At 32.8% G+C, this 26,899-nt stretch overlaps 2 protein-coding genes across 2 annotated transcripts in view; one reads left to right on the forward strand and one right to left on the reverse strand.

The window, feature by feature from the left end:
- The window catches only part of LOC111047271 (cytochrome P450 4C1-like), a 437,563-nt gene that overhangs the window by 246,062 nt on the left and 164,602 nt on the right, over positions 1-26,899 (reverse strand). The gene's annotated exons all lie outside the window — the stretch shown is intronic.
- On the forward strand, positions 15-26,778 carry LOC111053242 (B9 domain-containing protein 1). The gene is made up of 5 exons (XM_039432230.1): positions 15-309; positions 9,190-9,301; positions 16,208-16,316; positions 19,478-19,596; positions 21,678-26,778. Exons 1-5 carry the CDS (start codon positions 190-192, stop codon positions 21,818-21,820), a joined length of 603 nt encoding a protein of 200 aa, XP_039288164.1. The 5' UTR covers positions 15-189; the 3' UTR covers positions 21,821-26,778.

Consider the following 26,899-nt stretch of genomic DNA (forward strand, 5'->3'; position numbering starts at 1 on the left):
GAACTTTCAAAACATAGTGAGGTTATGTTCCGGAAATGGCAAACCGAAAACTGGTAGCTGGCGTGGTTGATAAGTTTTGTAACTTCTGTTTATTAGTTCATTACTGAGTCTCAAAGATAACTCTTGAATTTTTATTTATATTGTTCATTCGAGTCGCTTTTCTTGAACATTTGAATTCATTAAATAACAATGTCTTCAGGATTTCTATTATCAGTTGTCGGTCAAATTGAAAAAGCTGATTTTCCTGACTTTGACGATATTTATTGTAAATATTGTTTTATGTGTGGCCCAGATTGGGACATTGTATCCGTAAGTATGCTTAATATTATAAAATTCAGATGGAAAAACTCCAAATAGACTCAAATAGTATTAGAATAATAGCTACGGTACTTTATTATTTTAGTAATATTATTCCAAGTTAAAGGAAACAAAAGCCATTTTGTCCCAGTATGCATTGCAAGATCATCAACGTTTTTGTCTACTTCAGCTCCAGCTGTTTAATAAAAGAAATTAAAAAAGTAGTTTTTAAAATATACTCCAGTGTTTTGGTTATGTTATTTTGTTTTGTTGACTTGATTGGAAATACTTGATTTCAGAATAGACGAATTAATCTATTTAAGTTAGGTTATAGCCTACCTTAGTAGGCCTAGTTGTGATCAGAATTTGTATTAAATTTTAAGTTTGATTTTATTCTAATAAGTGTAAATATTACCGGTGCCGTATACAACGGTAATTTTTATCATTTTATTATCTTCAAGCTACCAAATGGTTTATTTTGGATGAGTTTTAAGCTTTTATTTTCTATTTAAAAAATTGGTAATTTTTTCAACAGACACATCAGGTATTTTTAACTTTTTTTTTAATTTTCACTATTTTTTTCAAACATTACAAAAAAATCTTTTGTGAAGATGTACCGTCAATTCACTGTTGAACACTCAAAACTCCAATGCAAAAGGATAAACTAATTTCACCAAACCCATCCCAACCAAACCTTTCTAGTGCGTAACCTACTAGTGCGGTTACGGCACATACTACAGTGCGTTCGGAAAGTCGCTGTGCAGTGGAATTGTGACTAGGGAAAAATGAAAATATGTATAAAGAGACTAAGCATTTAAAAAAAAATTATTCAATACCTTATTAACTTTTTTAAACCATACCTTAATACATGATTACATTGTTTATAAAAGGTGTTCGAAATGACCTCCGTTGACATCAATACAGCATTGCACTCTTTTCATTTTGTTTGCAAACACATTATGCAGCTGAAGAACAGTTAATAGGGCACTTTAGTTTATGGGCCGCGGAATCTAGCATTGAGACCTACATAGATCGATAGAGGAGATCAATACGAGATCAACCATGTATAACATTGTTGTCGATTTCCAAGGATTAGCTGAAAAAACATGGCGGAAAGTTCAAAATTTTTATATCAATTTTATTTTTAATAATTTTTTTATGGCTAAAATATGTTTAAAACTAGTGCAATCTTATGTAAAATATGTTTAAAACTAGTGCAATCTTATGTAAAATTTGACGAGGAATCTAATGAAACTAATTTCAAGTTTGTAACTTCAGTAGGTTTTGAGATATTGCAAAAAATGTGCAGAAAAATGCAAATTTTTTGCTTTAAAAAAGGTTAACTTGTTTTCATGATGATTCATAGGTATTTTAAACTATTGGATTTAGTAGAATGATGAATTCTAAAGAAAAAATGTCCAGTCACTTGATAGCCTAAACTCAATATTGTTCGAGATATTTGGAAAAATAAAAAAATTGCACACTCAATACTCTTCAATTCTCAAATTTAATTTTTTTTCTACTTTTAGTGACTACTAAATTGGCTAAATCTCATTGGGATTTTTGCAGGGAATTCATTAAAATAGATTTGAGGTTAAAAAATGTTATAGATTATTAAGATATTTGGAAAAAATACAAGAAAATTTAATATTTCTGCTTCAGAAGAGTTCAATATGTTTGCATAGGCAAAGTGCAGACCGATATTGAGGATCACATTTTATTCAGCTTCCAATGCAATTTAGAAGCTTTAAAAGATTGTAAAAATAATTGAATCAAATCAAGCTTTTCCTAACCTACGATTTTCCCAATGTAAGCTTCTCCTAACCCAAGCTTTCCCTAACCTAAGCTTTTCACAATCTTATCTTTTCTCCTAACCTAAGCTTTTTCTCACCTTAGATTTTTTCTAAAACGTAGCTTCCCCTAACCTAAGTTTTTTTTAACCTAAGCTTTTCCCAATCTTAGCTTTTCCTAACCTTTGATTTTTCCTAATCTAAGCTTTTCCTAACCTAAGCTTTTTTCTAACCTAAGCTTTTTCTAATCTAAGTTTTACTAACCCAAGCTCCCCCAACCTAAGCTTTTCTCAGACCCAGCTTCCCCGAACCTAAGCTTTTCCTAACCTAAACTTCTACTAATCTGAGCTTTTCCAAACCCAAGCTTTCCCCAACCTAAGCTTTCCCAAACCCAGCTTCCCCTAACCTAAGCTTTACCTAACCCAAGCTTCTCCCAACCCAAGCTTTTCCCAACCTCAACTTTTTCCTAACTTAAGCTTTTCCTCATCTACGTTTTCCTAACCCAAGCTTTCCTCAACCTAAGCTTTTCTTAGACCCACCTTCCCCTAACCTAAGCTTCTCCTAACTTAAGATTTTTCTAATCCAAACTTTTCCGAACCCAAGCTTTCCCCAACCCAAGCTTCCCCTAACCTAAGCTTTTCCTAACCTTAGCTCTTTCCTAACCTATGCTTTCCCTAACCTTAGCTTTTCCTAATCTAAGCTTTTCCTTACCTAAGCTTTTTCCTAACCTAAGCTTTTCCTAAGTTGAGCTCTTACTAATGCAAGTTTTCCTAACCCATATTTCCCTGACCTAGGCTTTTCTCAGACCCAGCTTCCCCTAACCCAAGCTTTTCCCAACCATAGCTTTTTCCCAACCTGAGCTTTTGCTAACCTCAGCTTTTCTTAATCTAAGCTTTTCCCAACCTAAGCTTTTCCTAATATAAGCTTTTCCTAAACTAAGATTTCCCTAACCTAAGCTTTTCCTGACTCTAGCTTCTCCTAACCTAAGCTTCCCCTAATCTAAGCTTTTTCTAACCTAAGATTCCCCTAACCTAATATTTTCCTGATCCAAGCTCCTCCTAACCTAAGCTTTCCCCAATCTAAGCTTTTTCTATCCTAAGTTCTCCCTAGATAGCAAAAAATGGAGTTGCAATATTTTTATTTGCCCAAATATCTCGAACAATTTTGAATTTAGGTAATCAAGTGACTGGACATTTTTTCTTTAGAATTTATCATTCTACTAAAACCAATAGTTTAAAATACCTATTAATCATCATGAAAACAAGTTAACCTTTTTTAAAGCAAAAAATTTGCATTTTTCTGCACATTTTTTGTAATATCTCAAAACCTACTGAAGTTACGAACCTGAAATTAGTTTCATTAGATTCCTCGTCAAATTTTATATAAGATTGCACTAGTTTTAAACATATTTTAGCCATAAAAAAATTATTAAAAATAAAAATTGATATAAAAATTTTGAACTTTCCGCCATGTTTTTTCAGCTAATCCTTGGAAATCGACAACAATGTTATACATGGTTGATCTCGTCTTGATCTCCTCTATCGATCTATGTAGGTCTCAATGCTAGATTCCGCGGCCCATATACTAAAGTGCAGCCGAATTTTAAGCTTTTATTTTTTATTTAAAAAATTGCTAATTTTTCCAACAGACACATCAGGTATTTTAACTTTTTTTTTTAATTTTCACTACTTTTTTCAAACATTACAAAAAAATCTTTTGTGAAGATGTACCATTATTTCACTGTTGAACACTCAAAACTCCAATGCAAAAGGATAAACTAATTTCACCAAACCAATCCCAACCAAACCTTTCTAGTGCGTAACCTACTAGTGCGGTTACGGCACATACTACAGTGCGTTCGGAAAGTCGCTGTGCAGTGGAATTGTGACTAGGGAAAAATGAAAATATGTATAAAGAAATGACTAAGCATTTCAAAAAAAAAAATTATTCAATACCTTATTAACTTTTTTAAACCATACCTTAATACATGATCACATTGTTTATAAAAGGTGTTCGAAATGACCTCCGTTGACATCAATACAGCATTGCACTCGTTTCATTTTGTTTGCAAACACCTTATGCAGCTGAAGAACAGTGATTTCGCTAATGTATGCCGTTATTGCGGCTTTAAGTTCGTCAATCGTGTGTGGTCTATTGCGATACACTGTTTGTTTTGCCGCACCCCATAAAAAAAAATCGGGGGGAGTCAGATCAGGAGATCTTGCAGGCCACAAATTCTTTGAAATTATTCGTTCACCAAACACGTTGCGGAGGAAAGCCATTGAGATGTTAGATGTATGTGCTGTTGCCCCGTCTTGTTGGAACCAACAATTACTCATTTCCACTTTTGTTAATTGATGCGTAAAGTTCCTTAAAATAGGTCTCGCTGTGTTCGGCAACAGCACAGCGCTACCAACCTAACCGTGAAACTATTCTCGTCATGTCACCTGGGGCACAGGAACTTTCCGAACGCACAGTACTTACCGCCGCCTCAAAGAAATAGTGGATACGCTGATTGCGCTCCTCCCAATCGTCATATTATCTTCTCTTTAACTGTCTATTCCTTTCTTTTGGCCAAATTACACTGTTTCCCACACATTTTACACGTTGTAACACTTTTTAGAATGTTGTGTTTCAACATAGAATCAAAACTTCCTCATCTTTGAACCTCCTGCTTTACATATATTTCACTCTACATCCAACAGAACCCATTTTGAAATAACTTGGTTAAAGAGTTTTAAACAAACTTTGTTGATTAAAATATAAACTACAATTTTAAAGAATTATCATAATGACATTACAGCATGGCCTTACTGAATTAATTTAATTTTTTCAAACTTTTTATGATTTTGATTTAGGCAACCACATGATAGTCCAATCGGTTTAGTAATTATATCAGAAAAAACATTCAGGAAAACATAAACCAAACCTAACCTTGATGAGTGAAGAACGTTAATTTAAGAATTTATATTAATATAATTCAAATGCAAAGAGAAAAAGTTTTGTTTCAAGTTAAACAAAATATCATCGCATAATCAAATCCATAAGTTTTATAAAGAATAGATTAAGTACATCTTTTTAAATACCTGATGTGTCCGTTGGAAATAATTACCCAAAAATTAAATACATCACTGTTAATGAACTTTCTAGCTTGTATATTATAGGCTAAATAAATTATGATAGATTAGATTTTTGTTACTACCTATTCAATTGATCATTTAGTAAATTACATTGCCATCAGGGGCCTGTTTTACGAAGCTACAAGTATTGTAATACCAATCATGGTTACGGACAAGTACTTGAAGTTGACAAGTACTCACGTTTCACAAAAATCTATGGTATACAATTTTACAAGTCCAAAGTTCCCAAAGTAGTAAACATAACTTATTTTCTTGTTAATTTACTTTTTTCATCCGTTATAAAAATTAATATTGTTAAACAAAACCAATATACTTTTATTGTACATTCTACTTCATTGTTTGCTGACTTTTTAACCTACACAGTATATGTAGGCCACTGTGTTATATATACAGCGTGTTTACGAACTCCCTACCAATTTAGGGGGCATTGTTCCTGGGTAAGAAACATATCTAAATATCATATTTAAATATTGTCCGGAAGTCTTCAGTTAATCTCACAGCGGCCATTCTGATTTTTTTCACTTAATTTTTTTCTGATTAATGGTAATGGAAATTTAAACTTTGCACAATCATTTACAACAACTGGACAAAGCTACAAAAAAATCTGATAATTTTTCAAATTTATAATTCAAAATGGCGTTTATTTAAAATTTTGTTTCTTAAATAACTCAAAACCGTTGGTTTTGTAAAGAATTTACAACAATAACTGTTTTTAGTAAATTTAATTACCTATCGATTGGTACCTGATTTTTTAAGATTGGACCAATATTAACTGAGATATGGCAGCTTTAGTGATAGGTGACCACTGGGGGTTAGTTGCAGTGCATGCCAAGGCATGCGGCCAAAGTCTGCCACAACAATGCAACAGTCTTCGTCTGCTTTGCATGTCATTTGTAAGCTATTTAAGTATGCCTTGGCATGCACTGCAACCAACCCCCAGCGGTCACCTATCACTAGAGCTGCCATAATATTTCAGTCAATATTAGTTCAATCTTAGAAAATCAGGTACCAATCGATAGGTAATTAAATTTACAAATAAAATTTACTTTTGTAAAACCAACGATTTTTGAGTTATTCAAGAAACAACATTTTAAATAGTCGCCATTTTGTTTTATGGATTTGAAAAATTATCATAATTTTTTTTGTAGCCATGTCTAGTTGTTATAAATGGTAGTGCAAAGTTTCAATTTCTTATGTTCAACCATTATTTAGAAAAAAATAAAATTGTGAAAAAAGCGAAATGGCCGCTGTGTGAGTAACTGAAGACTTCCGGACAATTTAAATATGATATTTTGATATGTTTCTTACCTAGGAACAATGCCCTAGAGATTTGGTAGGGAGTTCGTAAACATTCTGTATACTATAGTACAAAAACAACCAATGAGCTAAGCTAACACATAAAAACTCTCAGTTACGAACTAGTAATTTTGACAATGATTGTTGTCTGCAATGAAAATCTTTTTAAAACATTCAAAATCACTAACTTGTTCGTAACAATCAAATCACTTGTAAACTTGTAGAAATTCATAAAAACACTCACTTATATGGGCTACTTTTGTACAAATTAATAAAATGCCATCCTATACTATTAAACGAGCAATTTCTGTTTATATGTTGAGATGTTTTTATGTTTATATATATATAATATCGGGGGACGGAGCTTTTCTCGTTATTTGTTATTTATTGATAAACAGAATACAATTCTCTAAAATGATCGTGTTTATATTTCACAGCTGGCTATACGCCATTTTACGAATTTCGGGGATGCGATATTTTTATTTTTTCACATACTCACTCGCTCACTCACTTTTTTACTATCCACAGTCGACGAAAGTCTCAGATGTTTCAGCTAAGGATGAATTATCCTTTTAATGTCGTTCAGCGAGTTTTCCCAAGAATGAGACCTAGTACAATCGAATTTTTATATCATAAACCTACTATGCTCCAAATTTCGTGAAAATCGTTAGAGCCGTTTTCGAGATCCGTTGAACATCCAGATATAAATATACAGAAATTGCTCGCTTAATATAATAGGATATCTGTATGTGACCGGATCTCGAAAACGGCTCTAACGATTCTCACGAAATTTGGAACAAAGTAGGTTTATGATATAAAAATTCGATTGCACTAGGTCTCAACCCTGGGATAACTCGCTGAAGGACATTAAAAGGATAAATACGTCCTTGGAAAAACAGCTGGAAATTTTGTCGTCTGGGATCATTTAGCTGATCTCACGAGAAGAAAAATTCAACAAGAAAAACTTATTTTCGTTTTTTTTTTAGAAAACATGTTTACTTCAGAAAGTCCAATATATTAACTAGATGCTGTTAGTGTAGAATAATATTTTTAAAGTGTGAATGAATTGTTATTTTAATGAGTGATAGTAGCTTAACCTAGATTTTGATTTGGACTAGTATAAATTTTAAAAGGGACAGTTTTGGGCATAAGCCTGTTGTGCCTCCTCATATAAATAAAAATAATTGTACGACTGAGAAAATGAATAAATAAATATAAACTATAAATTCAATCTTACGTTACAAATATGTTCTATGCTTTTACACTCCAGATCAAAGCTCGATCCCCCGATATTTAATTTTAACTTGAAAATGACCTTTGGTCGAAACTAGTCGTTAATATATTTTTAAGTTTTCAATAATTAAGGGCACTACAAGTTTTTATATTGTTATTATTAGTTTGTAGAAATTCATTATAACTCAAGTTCACAATTTTGCTTTCGTGAAACGCTTGTAATGTTAAGGTTAAGTAATGTTCTTGGCCCAAGAAGCTATGTACATTTTTAATATGATCAATTAGACTATATCCCGGCTGTACAAAAGTCTGTTGTATTTTTACGTTGATTAACTTAGAAGGAAAGTTGATCATATAACGAGAACCAATGACATATATGCGGAAGACGTTTTTAATTAGCACTTTAATACAGTCGACTTGACTTGTGTGACTGGGCCTATAACTTCACTTTTTGGTTAGACCTAATTTGTGTTACTATGGTAAGGTCCACGTTATAATAGCAGTGAAGGAAGATAAGAAAACAGCATTGCCAATCCTCTGCCTAGCAACTGCCTTTTATAAAGGATAGCTGATTCCGTTGTATCTGATGTAAACTCAATATTAACTGTTCATTCTTATTTTAAATGATCAGCTATATTCTATTCGTCAAGAAAATATATTGTTCATTAATTTAATAATACATTTTCATAATCTAGTTGAAATATTTTGTTAATTATAGTTTTACATTTTTAGAAAATGTTCTGGCAACGTTGCGGATCTAGAAAAAGATACTGCTATAGGCCTTGTCGAATGCTAGACAAGGATAGCAACACCAATGTTGATTAAGTACTGCCAATTATAATGTGCTCAACTATAAGTAAATTATAATGTATCATTCTTACCTTAGTTCATTCAACTGAGCCTCTATTTTTACGCTATTATTATAATCGTAATTTTTTGCATGTAAAAACATTTTCAGATAATATCCTATAATCACGGCAAATTTTTATTTCAACTAAGCTAGTTTATCTCAGCTGAAAAGGCTTTTAAAGTTAGTTCTAAACTAGGATGCATGATGATTATAAAACCCCTCTTTTTACTTTTGGTAACGTACCCCCTAAGGTACCTAGAATACATGTATTCTAGAAATATTGGTACCCTCTATGCCTAGGGTACTAATGTGGCCTGTCGTAGACTTGATTGTTTTACATTTTTGATTGTAACATAATGAAAGATTCGACTATAGTAGCCTATATCAGCTACTTTAATATCATAAAAAATTATACCGTAATCATGATGTGATGAAAGTATCTCCAATTCATCCATGGTCCATGCAAAAGATTTCTTGCAATTCAATTTTTATAATTTGTATTTGTAACGTGTATTTCTGAACTGATGTATTACGGTACTGGTTTGTTCAAATTGAAAATATACGAAATAATACTGTATTACAGGGAATCGAAGAAGGCATATCGCAGATTGGAAGAAAAAGTCAAGATGGTCGTCAATTATTTGTGTGGAATTTCCCTCTAGAAATCTCATTCAAGAGCACCAATCCTCACGGATGTAAGTTATTAGTTTTTTCAATTGAATAATGTCTTAAGAAGGTCTAAGAAAATTTTGTTGAATCAACAAAATGGAAATTATTTTCTTTTTTTGGATGGTTCTAGTTACCAAAAATTAATACTTTTCAAACATGGACTGCCTGCTAGATGAGGCCCTATCAAATGTTGATGTATCCTTTCTATATTTATGGGGATTCCGATACTGTCATAAGTATTTCATATTAAAATCAACTCGCTTAATTACCTGAGCTCAATTGTATACAATGTGCATCACCCAACAAAAAACTTTTGAATAAAGAATGGACAATACTACCTCTATCATCGACTTAACTTTCAATAATCATCGTAATAACTTTTCCAGTAATGATTGAGAGCTCGACGAGAGCGGTCGTATCGGAGTGGTTGCTGAGTCAGCTGTGCAAAGTTTAAACGTTCCGTAACAAAATATTTCGTGCTAGTGAACCGTGCTGTAGTGAATATTTTATTTGAAGATTTAAAAATGTCTTGTTTTATTTGCTCTAAATCCGTTCGGAATTCAGGTGAGCTGATTTCATGTGTCGACTGTGAAGCGAATTTTCATATAGGATGTGTGAAAATGACCAAGGACGATGCGGACTACATAAAGAGAAACAAACAAATTTGGAGATGTAGCAGCTGTTCCTCTACACGTCGCAAAAGTATGGTGAGTGAATCGACAACAGGAAACAAGGACGTGACTCTCCAAGAACTCGCAGGAGTTCTTGAGGTAATTGCAGGAAATCAGACGTCGATGAAGGAGAATATTAAGAAAATGGAGTTGGAGCTTGGGAAATCAATTGAATCATGTCATCAGGCGATTAACGACATAAATAAGAAGTTTGATGAACAAAACAAGCAAATTAGCACATGCCTCATCAACATCGATAAGCTTTCAACAGAAGTAGCTAGCCTCAGGAAAGAAAATGCAGAACTGAAGGAACGCGTCGAGGATATGGAACAATACTCAAGATCGAACATGCTGGAAATAAATGGTATACCCAAAAAACAGGATGAAGATGTAACAGAAATCATTTGTAGAATGAGCGAAGCATTAGGACACAAAATAAAAGCAGATGCAATCGACATTTGTCACAGACTTAAACAACGAAATGAAAACCTACCTCCACCAATCGTTGTCAAGTTCGTTCGTAGAACAGACAAACAAGTAATATTGAATAAAAGGAAAGTTACGAGGCAGTTTTCTACAAAGCAGATGGGAGAAACAACGGACCATCCAGTCTATGTGAATGAAAGTCTAGCACCTACGCGAAGAAGGATTTTCACCATGGCGAGAGAGATCTTCAAAAGAGGCGACATCAAATACCTATGGATCAAGGAAGGGAAGATTCTAGCTAGGAAAGAAGACGGAACACCAGTTATTGAACTCAAGAACAGTGAACAAGTGAAAAAGTTGAGCGTGATAAGTGCATCTAAGCAGCCAGGTAACCAAGAAAATAACAGTGTCAGTACCGTAAATAAAAATGTCATCAGAGATAAGTAACAGAGAAACACTAATTATTCATCAAAATATACGCAGTCTGCGAAGTAATTTCGATTTATTCTTAGTGCAAATGAGGAAATTAGAAAACAACCCGCTAATAATAGTCTTGACAGAAATATGGATACTAGAGAATGAAATAGACTTATATCATATAGAGGGCTATTCCGTACATGGTAATTTCAATCATAACTACAGAGCAGGAGGAACTTTGGTTTATATAAGCAGTGAGATAACGTTCAAAACAAAGACAATAGTTTTTATTTCAGCGGACTGTGTACATATATCTTGTTCATATAATAATTTTGAATTTCAGTTGTTGGCTGCTTACAGGTTGCAATCAAACTCACCCAAAATATTTCTTAACGAATTAACCTTGTACTTAGAAGAAATATTTAATATTAACGAAAACAATGAGGTCCCTTTCTTTTTCACGGGAGATATAAATATAGATCTTTTTCAGAACACCAGAATTATTGACGATTACAAATATTTAATGAATAGTTTTGGATTTGAATCACTCAATACTGATTACACTCATAGGTCCCGATTTTCCAACTCTTTAATAGATCATCTTTACTTAAAATCCGGCAAAAATAGAACAAAACTGAATAAAATTAATCTAATTCCAGAAATACTACATTTAGATATAACTGATCACAGTACAATCATACTTAAAGTTGAAGGATTGAAGAGATCCAACGAAGAAGCAGATACAAATTATAAAAAATATGCCTAATCAATTACCGGAAGTTGAATAATATTTTATCATCGATTGATTGGGATAGAGAAATACCAGCAGTATCAGTTGATGAGGGATGGGAAAATTTCATTGACATTTTAAAAAGCGCTATCAAAGATTCACAAGAAAATCTTCTTTTAGAAAATAACTTGACACAGAAATATAGGTCGCCATGGATAAATAGTTATCTGATCAAGCAAATAAACTTAAGAAATGAGTTATACAAGAATGTTATCAAACAACCTAATAATGACGACTTAAAACAAATATACAATACATTCAAAAATAACTTACGTAATGAACTGAGAGAAAGAAAACAATATTATTATTCAAAACTGTTTAGAGAAAGCCAGGGAAACATTAGAAAGACGTGGAAAACAATTGACGCGTTAATAGGATTGAAAAAAAATAAAGAACCACTAAAACTGATTGTTGATGAGCAGGGAAATAGCATACATGATAGTAATAAAATTTCTAATTCGTTTAATTCTTATTTTCTAAATGTTGTGAATAAAATGAATGATGAATTAGAACAAACCACATTGCAAACCAGGGAAGAGTCTGCTAGAATATCAAAAATAAGGTTTCCATACAATTCTCCAACAAATTCAATTTTTCTCCACCCTACAAATCCGGAGGAAGTAGCAAGTACAATAAGAAAATTGAAAAATAAATCTTCGCCAGGTGTAGATGGGATAAGCACAAGCATGATTAAAAAAACTTACATGAATTATTTGAACAAATTAACCGATCTAATTAACCTGAGTATTGCCAAAGGAAAATTCCCAAGCATGTTCAAACACAGCGTAGTTATACCTATTCCTAAAAAGCCAAATTGTAAAAACATAGATCAGTTCCGCCCAATTTCACTTTTACCGGTTTTTTCCAAGATTTTAGAAAAAATATTCAAGATTAGACTTGAAAACTTTTATAAAAATAATAACTTTTTTAGTGATAACCAATATGGTTTCCGTGAAGGAAGAAGTACAGAAGCGGCAATTAAAAATCTCATTTCAAAAATAAATGACAGTTTTAGTGTTAATAATAAGTGTGCAGCTCTGTTTCTTGATATATCTAAAGCATATGATGCAATTGATAAAAACATGCTTCTAAAAAAACTTGATTTATCAGGAGTAAGAGGAATTGCCAATGATTGGTTAAGATGCTACCTATCTAATAGGAGTCAAAGGGTCAGAATTAACGATACGTTGAGTGAACCCGGGGACATTACCATAGGTATTCCTCAAGGATCAGTGTTATCAAGTACTTTATTCCTGGTCTTTATTAACGATTTGACGGATGGTGACTTACAGGGAAAGATTACATCTTTTGCAGACGATACAGTTATATTTTATTCGGCCAAAACAAATCAAGAACTTAAAAATAAATTAGAAATGGATCTTAAGCACCTTAGGTGGTGGTTTTGCGAAAATAAATTAACTATCAACACAGACAAATCTAATATAATACAATTTAATCTTCAAAACACGGATCAGGAGTTAACTAGTATTTACTTCCATAAATTAGATTGTGCGCAACAGGTGAATAATATATTGTGTAACTGTGAAACAATAAAACAAGCACGTACAGTTAAATATCTGGGCCTCATATTGGATAGGAGGCTCACTTGGTCAGATCATGTACAGAAGATAAAAAATGAGTTATTTGTATACATAAGGAAGTTCTATTACCTCAGACAGTTATGTCCAAAAGAAGTATTGTTACAATTATACCATGCAATTATTGGTTCTAGAATAAATTATGGAATAATATGCTATGGGAGTGCATACAATGTTCATATTAAACCTGTGATTACTGGTCAGAAACACATATTAGAAATTAGGAAACAATATTGTATTTGATTTTTGGAATGCATTTGATTGTATAATTATTATTTTTTTTTTTTTTGAATAAAGAATTTGAATTTGAACTCTTTATTATTAAATTCAAATGAAGAGAATAAATACCACTAGAATGACTAATATTATTTTCATGTTGCAAAAACTGGAAATTTAACAATATCGAATTGAATCTACATTATCAACTTAATATTAAAATAACAATAACATGGTATATTAGATGTTTCACCATTGTCAACTTTCAAATTATCATTCACTCCAATTCTAGATGAATAATAGAATATCAACCATAAATATTTTTAGTATTATTATCATTTACATCTTGTCCGGTATTTCTGTCGTCTCACAAACTCATGACAGCTTCTTATAATTTACAATAATTCAATGTGTAATATTTATGTAGGTTACAGTATCTTGATAAATCTAAGAGATTTATTTCTAAATTTCAAACGATTAATAGGAGAAAGAACTATTAAGTTCCTACTCCGCTTCAATATTTTTTTCATTCCTCTAAATTAATTTTTTTATTGCGGATGGTGCCCGAATGAGCTTTTTCGCACTTTTTGAGAAAGCTTTTTTGCTTGAGATTTTTGTGGGTACAGCGGCTTATTGACAGAGCTGGTACTTCGCATGTGGCAAGTAGGCCTACACACTGAATTCTATAAGAACTGAATGTATTATAATTAACAAAAGACAGCAGTATTTGTCTTGTTCGACTAGTTTCAATAAAAGCAAAAATAGAGTATTTTTTGTTGCTTCACATTAAAATTCATCAGTTGAAACTTGAAATAAAATCAAAATATCGTCCAGTACAGTAGGCCTACCCTTCCACAGTATATTGTATCAGAGCATAACATGTTTCAACCACTGAAAGCTATTTTAATAAACTGCTTTTAGAAAGGAAATTCAGGGAATAGCTGACAGCGGGCATGCGGCGCGAACGTGGTCTCTTAAATGTGCCTCTTACATTCCCTGTCCAAATGGGTACTTGCCCACTACCTCCGTAAACAAAGACATAGTGCATGACAGGTGGTTGATCAGCACAGGTAGGGCTTCTACACCAATAAAAACAATAGCTGATATAGATCAGCTGAAATCATTTTTATTGGTGTAGGAGCCCTACAAAGCAATAGTGCATGACAGGTGGTTGATGGTAACGTCAGCACAGGTAGGGCTCCTACATCAATAAAAACACTAGCTGATATAGATCAGCTGAAATCATAATTTTTTTTCTGCTGTAGGAGCCCTACCTGTGCTGACGTCATCAGAATGCACTAGGGCTTTGTTTACGCAGGTAGTGACTTGCCACTATATTGGCATGAGATTACTGGCATCATGTAGGAACAAACCTATTTTTAACGTGCCGGCATGTATTGAAGAATTGCGACCAGCTGACCAATAAAAAAGCATTGGAAAATGCATGCGATCCCAATTACAGCTGATCGCGAGTCTTCAGTAGCGGGCCATGTGTGGTGCATTTTCATTATTGTAACATATTGGCATTTTCTATGAGCGTTGTGAAAATATATGAGCATCATGCGTACTGCAGAGAAAAATATAAACAAATGTGATGACATTTCGAAATTTTTAGAGGATTTTCAAAATTATGAAATGTTATGGAATTAATAAAAAGACGGTACTGTACTGGATATTTCTATTCTATTTCAACTGATTTTCTTTTTTGCTTAAATTAAAACTAACCAAACTTAACATAGCTGTCGCAATCACTGTTACCTACAGTTGTTTTTGAGCTCAGTGTGCACGCAACGTGCCAGCTATACATTCCCTGCCAATAAGCCGCTTGACGGAAAGTGCATGGGTGAATAAATGAGATGATAAAACGTCTATGCCATCGGTGGGATTCGAACCCACGAACCAGGCGGTGTCAACAGACCGAAGTTTCCAACTCTCCTTACCACTAGACCAACCTGGCCGGCAAATTTGATTTATTGTTACTGTACTTGCAATATTTATTATCTTTGAATCATACATTTTCACATGAATGAGAGGTTGATATCTGTAGATTACAAAAACATTAAGCTATGTTCAGACCAAGCTATTTTACTCGGACTGATAGAGCTATTTTCGCTGTTTTCAGTTGCACTCTAATTCCAAAATGTTTAATTATTACATTTATTTCTCATGATTTTGAACAAACGTGAGCTAAATTATTAATTATTTGAAGGTGCTGAATCCGAATCTGAAACTATAATTCCCCTATCTTCATTTTTACGTGATTTAGGTTTGTGATGAGAGATCTGTATCGAAAACGTCCGCTTGGATGTCTGGAGAAAATTACTCCCAGAGCGATTTGAAAACATTCGCATGCGAGCAGAGTTTTCTTGGAACATCGGCCGGCAGATACACAGATATCGGTGTGAACAGTCGCATTGTTTAAGTCGACAACAGATCTTTTTAAAAAATCCATTCACAGACTGCAGAGCTGCAGATTTTGGTGTGAACATTACTTTACGCTGCTCTAGATTGAAGCATCAATGATCTTGTAAAATAATTAGTTCCTAACTGTCTTTTCTAGTGACTCATACATGCTTGCAGGTACTGTAGCATTGAAAATTTACCAATTATTTTTTCATGAGGTCACTCTTATATATTCTTTCTTATCAATAGGCCTACGTATTCCCTTTTTGGTTTAAATGAACTTAATTGAATTTAATAAATCATTTTTCTAACTGTTTTTTTTTCATAGACATAGGCTATAATAGATTTGTTTTTCATCTTTAATTTTTTTCTATAATTCATAATAATGCTTTACGGTTTTTTCGATTGCAGGGCCTCAGTTGATAATTAGCGTATACGGACAGGATACATTTGGGAATGATGTTGTCAGAGGATATGGCATTTGCCATCTCCCAGTCCAGTCTGGATCCTCCAGTGTCAGGTAATACCATTTGTTGTTGAATTCGTCAGTCATTGAGGGTAGCCTTGATTTCTACATGAATCCTAAACTTTGGCCAGAGTTATGAAAGGGATCTCATATCCCTTTGTAATACAATAATTATGGTTAAAGATGTAGGAATGGTGATTAGATTCCCTTATTTATTCAGATTACATTATTTTATTGGCTCATCTACTAATTCACAATAGCTCACAATATAGTCAATATTATTCCATGAATACTACAACTTATGAAGAATTATATAGATTGGAATGAAAATGGAATGTACATTACGTTCATTATGTCTCCCATATTAAAATAAACAAGTCTGTAAAAAGTTGGGTTTTCATATTCAGTGTGTGGCTACCGCATGATAGCATTACAATTTATGTATAAAACCCATGTAAAGTAATTCAATTTGTACATGTTACAACTCGTCTAGAGTAATATTTTGTGTACAATAGTGTAAGAATGTTGTTTTGCCAAGAGCAACGAGTGAACAGTACTTTATACTCATGAACATAATCCTACTAAAATTCTCATACCCCATTAACAGTATTTTATAGCTGAAATAGCTAAAAGCCTTCAAATAGCTAAAAGCAAGAGGGATTAAAATATATATGAATTTTGTATTTAATGAGATGTGTATTGAAATAAATAAATTGAAAACCAGTATTCAACGCCTCTAGATATTATACACACAAAAAATTGGTTTTAATAACATTTTTGTTTATGAAATATCCGTGAAATAATATTTATAATCGTCTTTGTAATGTTCATTATTTTTCAGTTTATTCAGAGAAATGCCCATAATGCCCTCGATATAACCCCACAGGAAAAGTTCTGAAGGTGTTGAATAGGCCTACTAGTATAATACTATTCAAGAACACTCGCTTTTGTAAAAAATACATGCTTAGGCCTACAGTATTGTACACAAAACACTATTGCAGACCTATTAGAACCTTTACATGTTAAATACAGTTTACATAAGTTTTTATGCATAAATAGCATAAATGCATGCGGTAGCTACTACACACCGAATGCCCCACTTTTGATGTTTATTTCATCTTGAAATGTTTATTTTGATCTGCGCAACATAATGAACGCCCTGTAATTTGAGTTTTGAAGATACAATATTGTAATGTAACTACAAACATCGATGGTGTATCAACAAAAAATAACTGTTGATTCTTGAAAAATGATCAAAAAAGAATTTTTTTCCCATTAATACACAACCGTTGTTCAGATATGAAAAGTCTAGTTCTAGATAGGTTATTGTAAGGGAATCACCATTAAGTGATTCCTAAGCTTGCAAATTTCAGTCAGTGGAGCAGTCTTAAACACAACACAACCGTGAGCACGGCGCTACTCTAATCTGGCTATTAGATATCTCTGTCTACTGATTGGTGAATCACTTCCAATATTAAATTCACATGCAATCTTTTAAGAAACGATACAAAATTTAATATTTCTTCAAAATCCAAATCCACAAATTCATTGAAGTTACAGAAATTTCAACTAAAGTAAAGTAAGTAACTCAGCCTACTTGAAACACCGTTTGATTACTCTATCAGTTTTCATCAAGATCGAGAAAAATACGATCGGCTGAAATCTTATGCGCATCTATTTTAAATTTATGAACAAACGAGACTCTTGTGCAATTAGTACAATGAGTGTTCAAATCATGTTTGAATTGACACTTCAATTTTAATTAAAATGACTTGATACGGCATGAGATCTGTTTGTTCAGAGAGGTTAGTTAAGCCTGGCAAGATTACATTTTTTAAATTATGAGTTTTCTAGGTAAATGAGCTGCTTGTTGAACAGTTTTTAGATGCATTAAAACTAATTTCTGTGGAAGAACCGGTTGCGTCGTTATGAATTTCTACCAAAGATTTGAATAGCCAACTTGTGTGAAATCTCAATGTAAAGGTCATCTCACACGGCCTTAGCGTAGCTAATACGTGTTTTGAAAGACGTAACAAATGTACGCTCTAATGATAAATCTGCACTACGTCAATTTGAAATAGAGATACGTCGGCTATATATTTCAAAAGACGTATATCAAGCGACGCTATGGCGGTGTGAGATGGCCTCAAGGGCAAAGAAGTTATTGCTAATGAAGAAAAGTGGGAAAAATGAATTACGAATGTAAATTATCGCAAAAATGAAGAATTCTACAATGAATTCAACTACAATATGAACTAAATTTTTTCACAATGCTAATGTGATAGCATATGCTAACACAATATCACAATGCTAACAACACTGGAAATATAATGCTCAGATGCTCAGATAGATGCTCCTAATTTTGTACAATTTATGTTTTTCTTTATCCCATCAAACCGACCACAATTTAATACCGGTATGTTATTTACAATAGAAAGGTCTAGAACATTTCAACATACAAATGGTTTCCTTCAAAAAACATTGCGTCTGTACAATACATTCAATCCGATTCTTGACACATTAAGTGATATTCTACGCAAATTCTGTTTCAAATCTCCTCAATTTTAACCGTCATATTATCTTGCAGACCTTTCAATATATTCTTTCTTTCATTTTTCCCTTCTATTTTCCAATCAAATTTTTTCTGTTTTATTATTTTAGTTTTGTTTCAATTTTTAATATTTAGTTATTATTCCTAACCAACTTTTCTCTAACTTTCTAATTTTCTAAGCTACTTTTTTCTCTTTTCTTAATCAAGTTTTGTTTTAGTTTTTAATTTCAAGTTCTTATTTCCAAAACATTTCTCTAGATATTTCATCTAAAACTGTTTTTAAGCAAATTTTATCTTTTCTTAATCCAGCTCTGTATCATACTTTTGATGTAAATGAGATTTGTTTTGGCGTTAAGCTGTAAACCTCTTTAGTTGTATTATTATTTGAATGAAAAAGACTAAGAATTTGTCAAAAACCACAGATTTATTGATACTTAGAAAGGCCGGTTTCGGTTATTACAGAGTTTATCAGAGATTGACAATGGTGTAATAACGGAAACCGGTCTTTCTAAGTATCAATAAATCTGTGGTTTTTGACAATTTCTTAGTCTTTTTCATTCAATATGAATAATTACCACAATATCAACTTCTCAACTACACAAAAAGTATTATTATTTTCATTAATGTACTCTCAATAAATAAATAAATAATCTGTTTTTCATAGGGTGGCAATGTTTGTACCAGAATCAAGTTCTGTACTTCAACGTGTTACATCATGGCTGACGGGTCGGAGACCAGAGTATGTTGATCCTAGAGTTCTAGCTCATGGCGAAGGAAGAGAAGGTATTTAGGCAATCATTCCCAAATATACAGTGCGTTCATTATTAGTCCAGTCAATATAGACATAAAAAAGGGTGTGTGCTTGCAATTTATGTTGTAGTTATGATTTTTTAATATATTATTTAGATACATGAGAGAAGTCCAGAACCAATTTCTTCATGCAAAATTTCCTTGTGCTAGATACATGGTGGCCCAAAAACCTCGTATTTTCGGTTCATTTTCTCACTTTCGTTTCTCATTATAAAAGGCTTGTGGTGCTACAGAAGTCTGTAATAAGGATTATACAGGGAATTAATAGGTCGCATACATTTCCAATTTTGAAAGCACTGAATATTCTACCACTGAGACACACTTATGTGCTGAAGGTTCTGTATATATTTTATCAATTAAGTGGTAACAGATCTGTTTCAGTATATAACAATGATGTTGAAATTTCTGTTGTAACTCGACAAACTACTCAAATGATTGTCAGGCTTCCAAAATCGAACTCTACCTCGTTCCAGAGGTGTTTTCTTTCACTTGCTCCGAAATTTTATAACTTACTTCCACCTGAATTGAGAAGAATAAATACCCATAAACACTTTATGAATAAAACTAAGCTTTGGCTATGGCTTCATTCGCCAGTTGAGGTGGAAAGCTTCTCTAAGGTTTTAAGTTGATAAGCTTCAATATATATCCACTGATCTAATCAACCTTGTATTGATTACTAAAAATTCCATCAATTTTTGCTGTGTAATACGTTTTTTGTCTCGCTAAATAATTTTCTGTTCACTAATAACTAACTGTCTTACTGTTGAATTATTCTCAATCTATGGTAATATTTCCATTTATGCTCTTTTATTTTTACTACACTATGGAATTGATTGATATTTTAATAATATTATTTTTCTGTAGATTGATAGGCACTTATCGCTCTTTTTCTAAAAATGGGTGAAATTTTTAATTTATAATGGTAAATGATGCAAAAATCCTTGTTTTGTATGTGCGAGCTTGCACTCAATCATCTTCATTACATCATACTTGAATTTCTAAATCTTTCTTCTTTCCAACTCCTTCTCCTACTGAATCCTCAACTATATCAAGCTATAAATTAAATAATCTTACTTATAACACTTTGGATCTGACTCCTATTCGCGGACAAAGTCCAGTAACATACTGTACTTTTTGTGAGTAGTATGTTGTTTACTTGTAAATTGTCGTGTTATACTTTTGTTAATATTTTGTATCAATTTCGAGTGAATAAAATTTGATTTGATTTGATTTTTATCTCAAAGGGTTTAAAATAATAATTCGCTCTTATACTCTGAATAAACTGAAAATAATCATCACAACGAAGATCAGAAATATAGTCCATAGTGAGGTTCACGTTATAATGGCAGTGGAGAAAGATAGGAGATCAGCGTTGCCGATTTTTTACCTTGCCACTGCCTTCTATAGAAGATAGCTGATACCGGTATATCTGAGGTGATATTAACTGTTAATTTTTGTTAAAAATAATAAATTGTATTCTATTGATTAAGAAAATACATTTTTCAATGATTAAATAATACATTTTCTTGATTGAGATTAAATATTTTGTTAATTGATTATATTCCTATATTGATAAAAACTGACCTGACAAATTTAATCATAGTACCTAGGATCTGGAAATCATACGACACTTATTAACTGGAGACTTTGAACAAGAAGAGTTAATCCCAAATAATGAGAAAAAGGCAAGGAGGAAGAATAAGATTGTTAAACAGCAATCTGGCAACGTTGCAGAGCTAGAAAAGGATTGCGCTATCTGCTTTGTCGTATGATAGACAAGGATAGCACCATAACTGTTAATCTTCCATTGTAACGTGGACCTTACTATGGGGATACTATATAAACAAAAGTGTGATAAAATACATTTTCGCGTGTATTAGTGAAAAAGGAAAACATTTTTTGTTCTCATAAAATGAAAAATTTGAACAGAGTAAGCAGCCTGTAGTGTTATGGATTTAGACTACTAATTATACGGGCTTGAGTTTCGTTTTTTCTGTGGATTGATCAATCGATATTTTTTGATAATTCTTGACTGTCTCATGTTGTTTTTACAGTAACTCGCGTTCGAAGTCAAGGGAGAGTGTGGGTGAATTTCAATGTGCTGACCAAGGACATGACTTCTCATGGACTGGATAATAAGTCGCATCACCCATCAGCTGCCTTGGCGTCGGAAATATCTCAACTGAAACTGCAGTGAATCCAAGTGGATAAGTAGTCTTGTCTATTCGAATGTTCATATTCCACTGATGATTGAGTTTGAAAGTGTTCATTAGATATTGGCAATTATCAGTCTGATATCAATCACTACTCGATAGGATGATGTATAAAATATGACAAGACGCTTTTAGCGTGGAATTTGTCGTACTTTGCTGTGTACTATTGATCTGAACCTTTTTACGAGCTCAACATTTTGGATTGGTGATCGGAATCTGATGCACCCGTTTTCAAGTACTAGGCTTGAGACACATAATTTTTCATCATTGCGAGTCTATGATCTTGTCTCTGGTTGAAGCATTCCAATTGAAGGAAGAATCGATAGAGCAGAACGGGTTATTGTGCAGCAACTCTATTCTACAGCTCCAGGGGACAACGCTACATTCCTTATGATGATGAGCATTTTGTTAAAATACACTATAGTGTATAGTCTACGCCATCATTCCCTATGATATGAATATATTTTATTTTATGTGTTTTTTCTCCAATCAATTGTTTAATTCAATTAACTAACAGTGGCCTACCGTACATAATTCTCGATTTATTCTCTAAGACACAAAATGTTTCGACTTATCCACTCTGCATCATGTTATAATAATAATTCATGCCAATTCTCATTTAGTACCAGCCCACAAATACTTATCCAATATAAAACACTGTTTCATTGTTCTTACATTCAATGAAGAAGCATTTATTTTTCATGTAATGGGTACTTGGTGATTTTAGTGGTGATAATTTTATTATTTATTTAGTGAATCATAGAAGTGATTGAGAAAGGAACAACAGGAACAAAAACGTTTCATCCCAAATTTTGATAACCATAATAGTCCAAAAGTCAGGCTATCTTTTCACTACATCGATTAACATCAATTCCTTGGTCATAATATGACATAAGCACTGAAGTCCAAAACTACCGTTTTGATCAAATGGAGCCCAAAGTTTTCTAGTAACATAATTTTCAAGAATAATTTTGGCCCTATCACAATGAAACTTACAAAGTAGGTTCAAAATACACTTATTCATGATTCTTTTATTCAAAAAAGATGATAAAATAAAAATGGACTGATTTAATTATGACTTGAGCTGTTTGGTCCATAGTTAAGGAACTGGATTAACCAACCGGCTTTTTAAAAAGATTTATTTCAGCATACCAATACATCTAATACATGGCTATAAGCGATGTATGCTCTACGAGCTCTGGCAACAGACTGACTCGAAAAAGCAACTAAACTAATGGCTAAGAAATAACAATGCATAGCTACATCAGCATTATAAAGGGGATACCAAATGTAACTCCTCCCCCTAAGTGTGAAGCTGGCCTCAGCTTAAAAAAATATTAAATAAAAGTTCAAAAATTAAGTATTAGTTACATGGCAATCTTGGATACATTTGTTGGGAATCTGTTTTAACCATATCGTTATCTACGCCAGAATTACGATTATTTTTGATTTAGAAATGGAGAGTTTCTACCAAATTCTATTAATAAAAATTAATATCAATAAAATTACAATAGAAATAAATAATAATAGTAATTACAACAATATATATGATATATATTCTATTGTCTCGTAAAGGTAATTCATCAATATCATCAAGTTGTTGAAATTTCATGTTTGCAGTATGTACTTGATCAAAACTAAAATTAGACATCTTTTTATTTGCTATAAGTATAGTTGGAGCAATAATTTCATTTTCTCAGAATACATTTGGTCTGTAATATCCAATCAAAGTCTCGGAGTTATCAATTTTTAACAATTTAGTATTCTGTTTGGAAAGAGAGTAACATTTTTCTTCTTGTCAACACTGTAAGTTATACATGAACTTATATTAAATAATATAAAACTATCAATTATATTGATATATTTCACTAAAGATGACCCATATTTCAAAATTAATTTATTACATCCATTTAAATTTATTTATTTGAGCAAACAATACAATAGTCGGAAAAAACAGGCTATTGCCCAAAACTTCTTCAATTTCCTAATTTTGTCTTAAATTGTCCAAATATTATGTAGGTTGTGTCCATTTCGATTCATACACCAAATCATCAATCTGAATATACAAATCAGAATAAAACAAACAATTCCAAATTTAGATAGATTGATAATAAAATTTCCGTAAAAACATGTAACTAACTACAAAATCACAAAATAATTCTATAAAAACACAAAAATTTTGAGCTAAAAATATCACGTTCACCAAAACAACAGCAAAATCTCTATCATCTAACAATAGGAGGAGTTTATTTTCAAAATAGCCATGGTCCATCTTTCCTCATTTGTGGAAAATCAATACAAAACTTTTTAATGTGGAACAACTTTGACACTTGACTTAAATTAAAAAGAAATTATTATTCATTGAACTTGTATTATCATTCGTGCAGAATATTATCATCCTTAAATCAATAGTTTATTTTTAATCAAGCAAATAAGTTTGGACATGGGACATTTGAAACAAAAAGTTGGACATAGGACATTTTGAAAATAAAAAAATGGACAAAGGACTTTTTGTTTCAAAAGCTCAACTTATGAGTGAATGTGAGTTTTGAAAAAGGACATGTTTTATTTACAGAAGTATTAAATTTGTTTGAAAGATATATAAATACATTTTACATTATGTCATCAGAATCCCCCATCATCCCACCTTCCAATTCATCCTTAGATGACTTATTTGTTGTGTCCCCATTAAAAATGTCTCTTTTATATTGCAAGTTTGGATTTGCTTCCTATCCTTCACCAAAGTGCAGGTGCAACAGGCGTTTGACATCTGTAATCTTTAGTTGTTTTATGGGAGCCCCAAGAGGAACCACTGGTAAAATTAATTCACTGAAATCCAACTTTGGCTTGATGACTTTCTTTGATACTGCAATGTCGGTTTGGTACCATGGCTCACCTCTGATCAGAATTGGAGCTGTAGGCGTTGTGCCTCGAGTGATGATGAATCGTTTTGTTGAGCTGAATTTGAAGTGCCATTGTCCTGGTTTCTTCATAGTTTGTTGAGAAAGGAGCTTCCAGTCATATACAGACCAATCATCCCCCATTTCAAATACTGTCTCATGTATATTGAAAATGTCCCAGTATTCTCGATCAATGATTGTATCCAGGTCACGTAGTTCAATTTCAATCCTACCGAAAATCCTTTTGGGAGGAATGTATGAGTGGCCTGGCACAGGGAAAATCAAACGAATTTCCTTCAAATGAGGAGGTGCAAAATTTTGGAGCCAATACATAACCATGTATATCATGGAGAAATTTTTATTTTGACCTCCACATCCGTCTGCAAAAAGTCGAAGTAAAAAATTCCTTCAAAATCCATATTTTTCAATCTGTGGAAAATTGCTGATGAGATCTGTGCTGAACCTTTAGACCCAACTGCTTCAGTCCAAGAATATATAAATACTTTGTTCTTTGGTTGTTGATCTTTTGATGTACCCTCACAAACAGTAAAGTTATATAGATAAAATTGTCTACTCTAAGTATGCAGCTTGGTCAGGAATGCGTGTTAACACTTGATTTTTCTGGCAATCGAATGAAATGGTTTTCTCTCCCTCATTTTTTTCTCTTAATAATGAGAAAAATGCTTCACTCCTTTTCTTATGCAATATTTGCTGTGCAGTATACCATGTATCTCCAGCCTGAATTTCAAGTTCATGTTCGATGCACTTTGAGCATTTATCTACAGCTGGACTCCCAAAACTCAGATTGTATTCCTTCGTGAAAATGTCATAGAAGTATGAATAGGGCACTCTGAAGAAATCTCATTGCATTTACCGTGTAGTTTCACAATTGAAAGATATGAAGGAAGGTACTGCTTTATTTTTGTCGAAGCACGACAATAATGTTTTTTTAATGGAACAATCTTTTCAATGTATGCTTTTACAGCCGATTTCTTATCTACAAACCGATGAGACTTGTGGTCACCCCCACGGTTCTCGGTAGGCAGGACTCCACTTGTAAAATGTCTCTTGCAAACTCGATGTACTCGTTTTTCATTGACACCTAGTATATCACAGATGCTTTTCCGGCAGATCTTCACAAGTTTGGTTTTATTGTTTGTACATTTTGGTATTTATGCTTTCCGTGAGCATTTTCCGCTCACCTCGAGGTCTGGCACGTTTGGGAGACTCACTGTGTGTGTATTTCAGAATAAAACTGTCCTGAACTTGTTTATTTTTATCTGAGTAAACTTGATGAAATTTTCGAGTATCTTGCATTGAGAGTTTATGACAGCTAAGTGAATTTCCAGCATGTTTGCATTGAGGAAGTTTTGGCAAACATTTACAAGAATATCGTTTGAGTTTTTCTCGACCCCACTGTTCAGGATTCCTGAGTTTTTTCGTCCTTTACCCTTTTCACATGGCACAATAACACTGTTGAAACCTTTCATTATGAGAAATTTTTATCACTATACACTCATTTATTGCTGTTTTAAGTGAATAAAGATCAATATACAAGTAATAATATTAATTAAATCACTAAAGAGCAGTCTCAAGACACGACTCTCAGACAAATGCAGCAACATAACCTATCGTTGGAATTCTTTATTTCGATTGCCACAGTGAACAGCAGGGCAGCCACTGTTGAAAATATTCAAGAGACATGAAGAAGTAATATGGAATTAATCTTATTTTAGTTCTTTTCTCAGTAGTGTCACATCTGAAACCAGAGAGGACAAGGGACATTTTGAAACAGAACTGCCCAGTCAACTTGTTATTGAATATATGGTTTAGGACATTTTGAAACAAAAACTAATGACAATCTGTGAGTATAGTGAGGTCGCCATCTTGAACTGGACAAGAGACAGTTTGATTCCAAACATATGTTTTGAAGAGAGATTTTATATTATGGAAACACATGTATTCCATTCGAAAGCTTATAAAGATAGAGCTAAGGCATAATAATCTTCAATTAGAAAAAAATGGACATAGGATATTGTGAATGCTAGTTCTTCAAAGTAAGTTGACTCACCTCTATACTTATTGATAGCCAGCAATGAAATTGAGGTTATGACTAGTAGAGGTTATGACTAGCAGCTGCTTCATTCAGACCATCTTGTGTAC

The sequence above is a fragment of the Nilaparvata lugens genome, chromosome 7 (assembly GCF_014356525.2).
Source record: "Nilaparvata lugens isolate BPH chromosome 7, ASM1435652v1, whole genome shotgun sequence".
Lineage (NCBI taxonomy): Eukaryota > Metazoa > Arthropoda > Insecta > Hemiptera > Delphacidae > Nilaparvata > Nilaparvata lugens.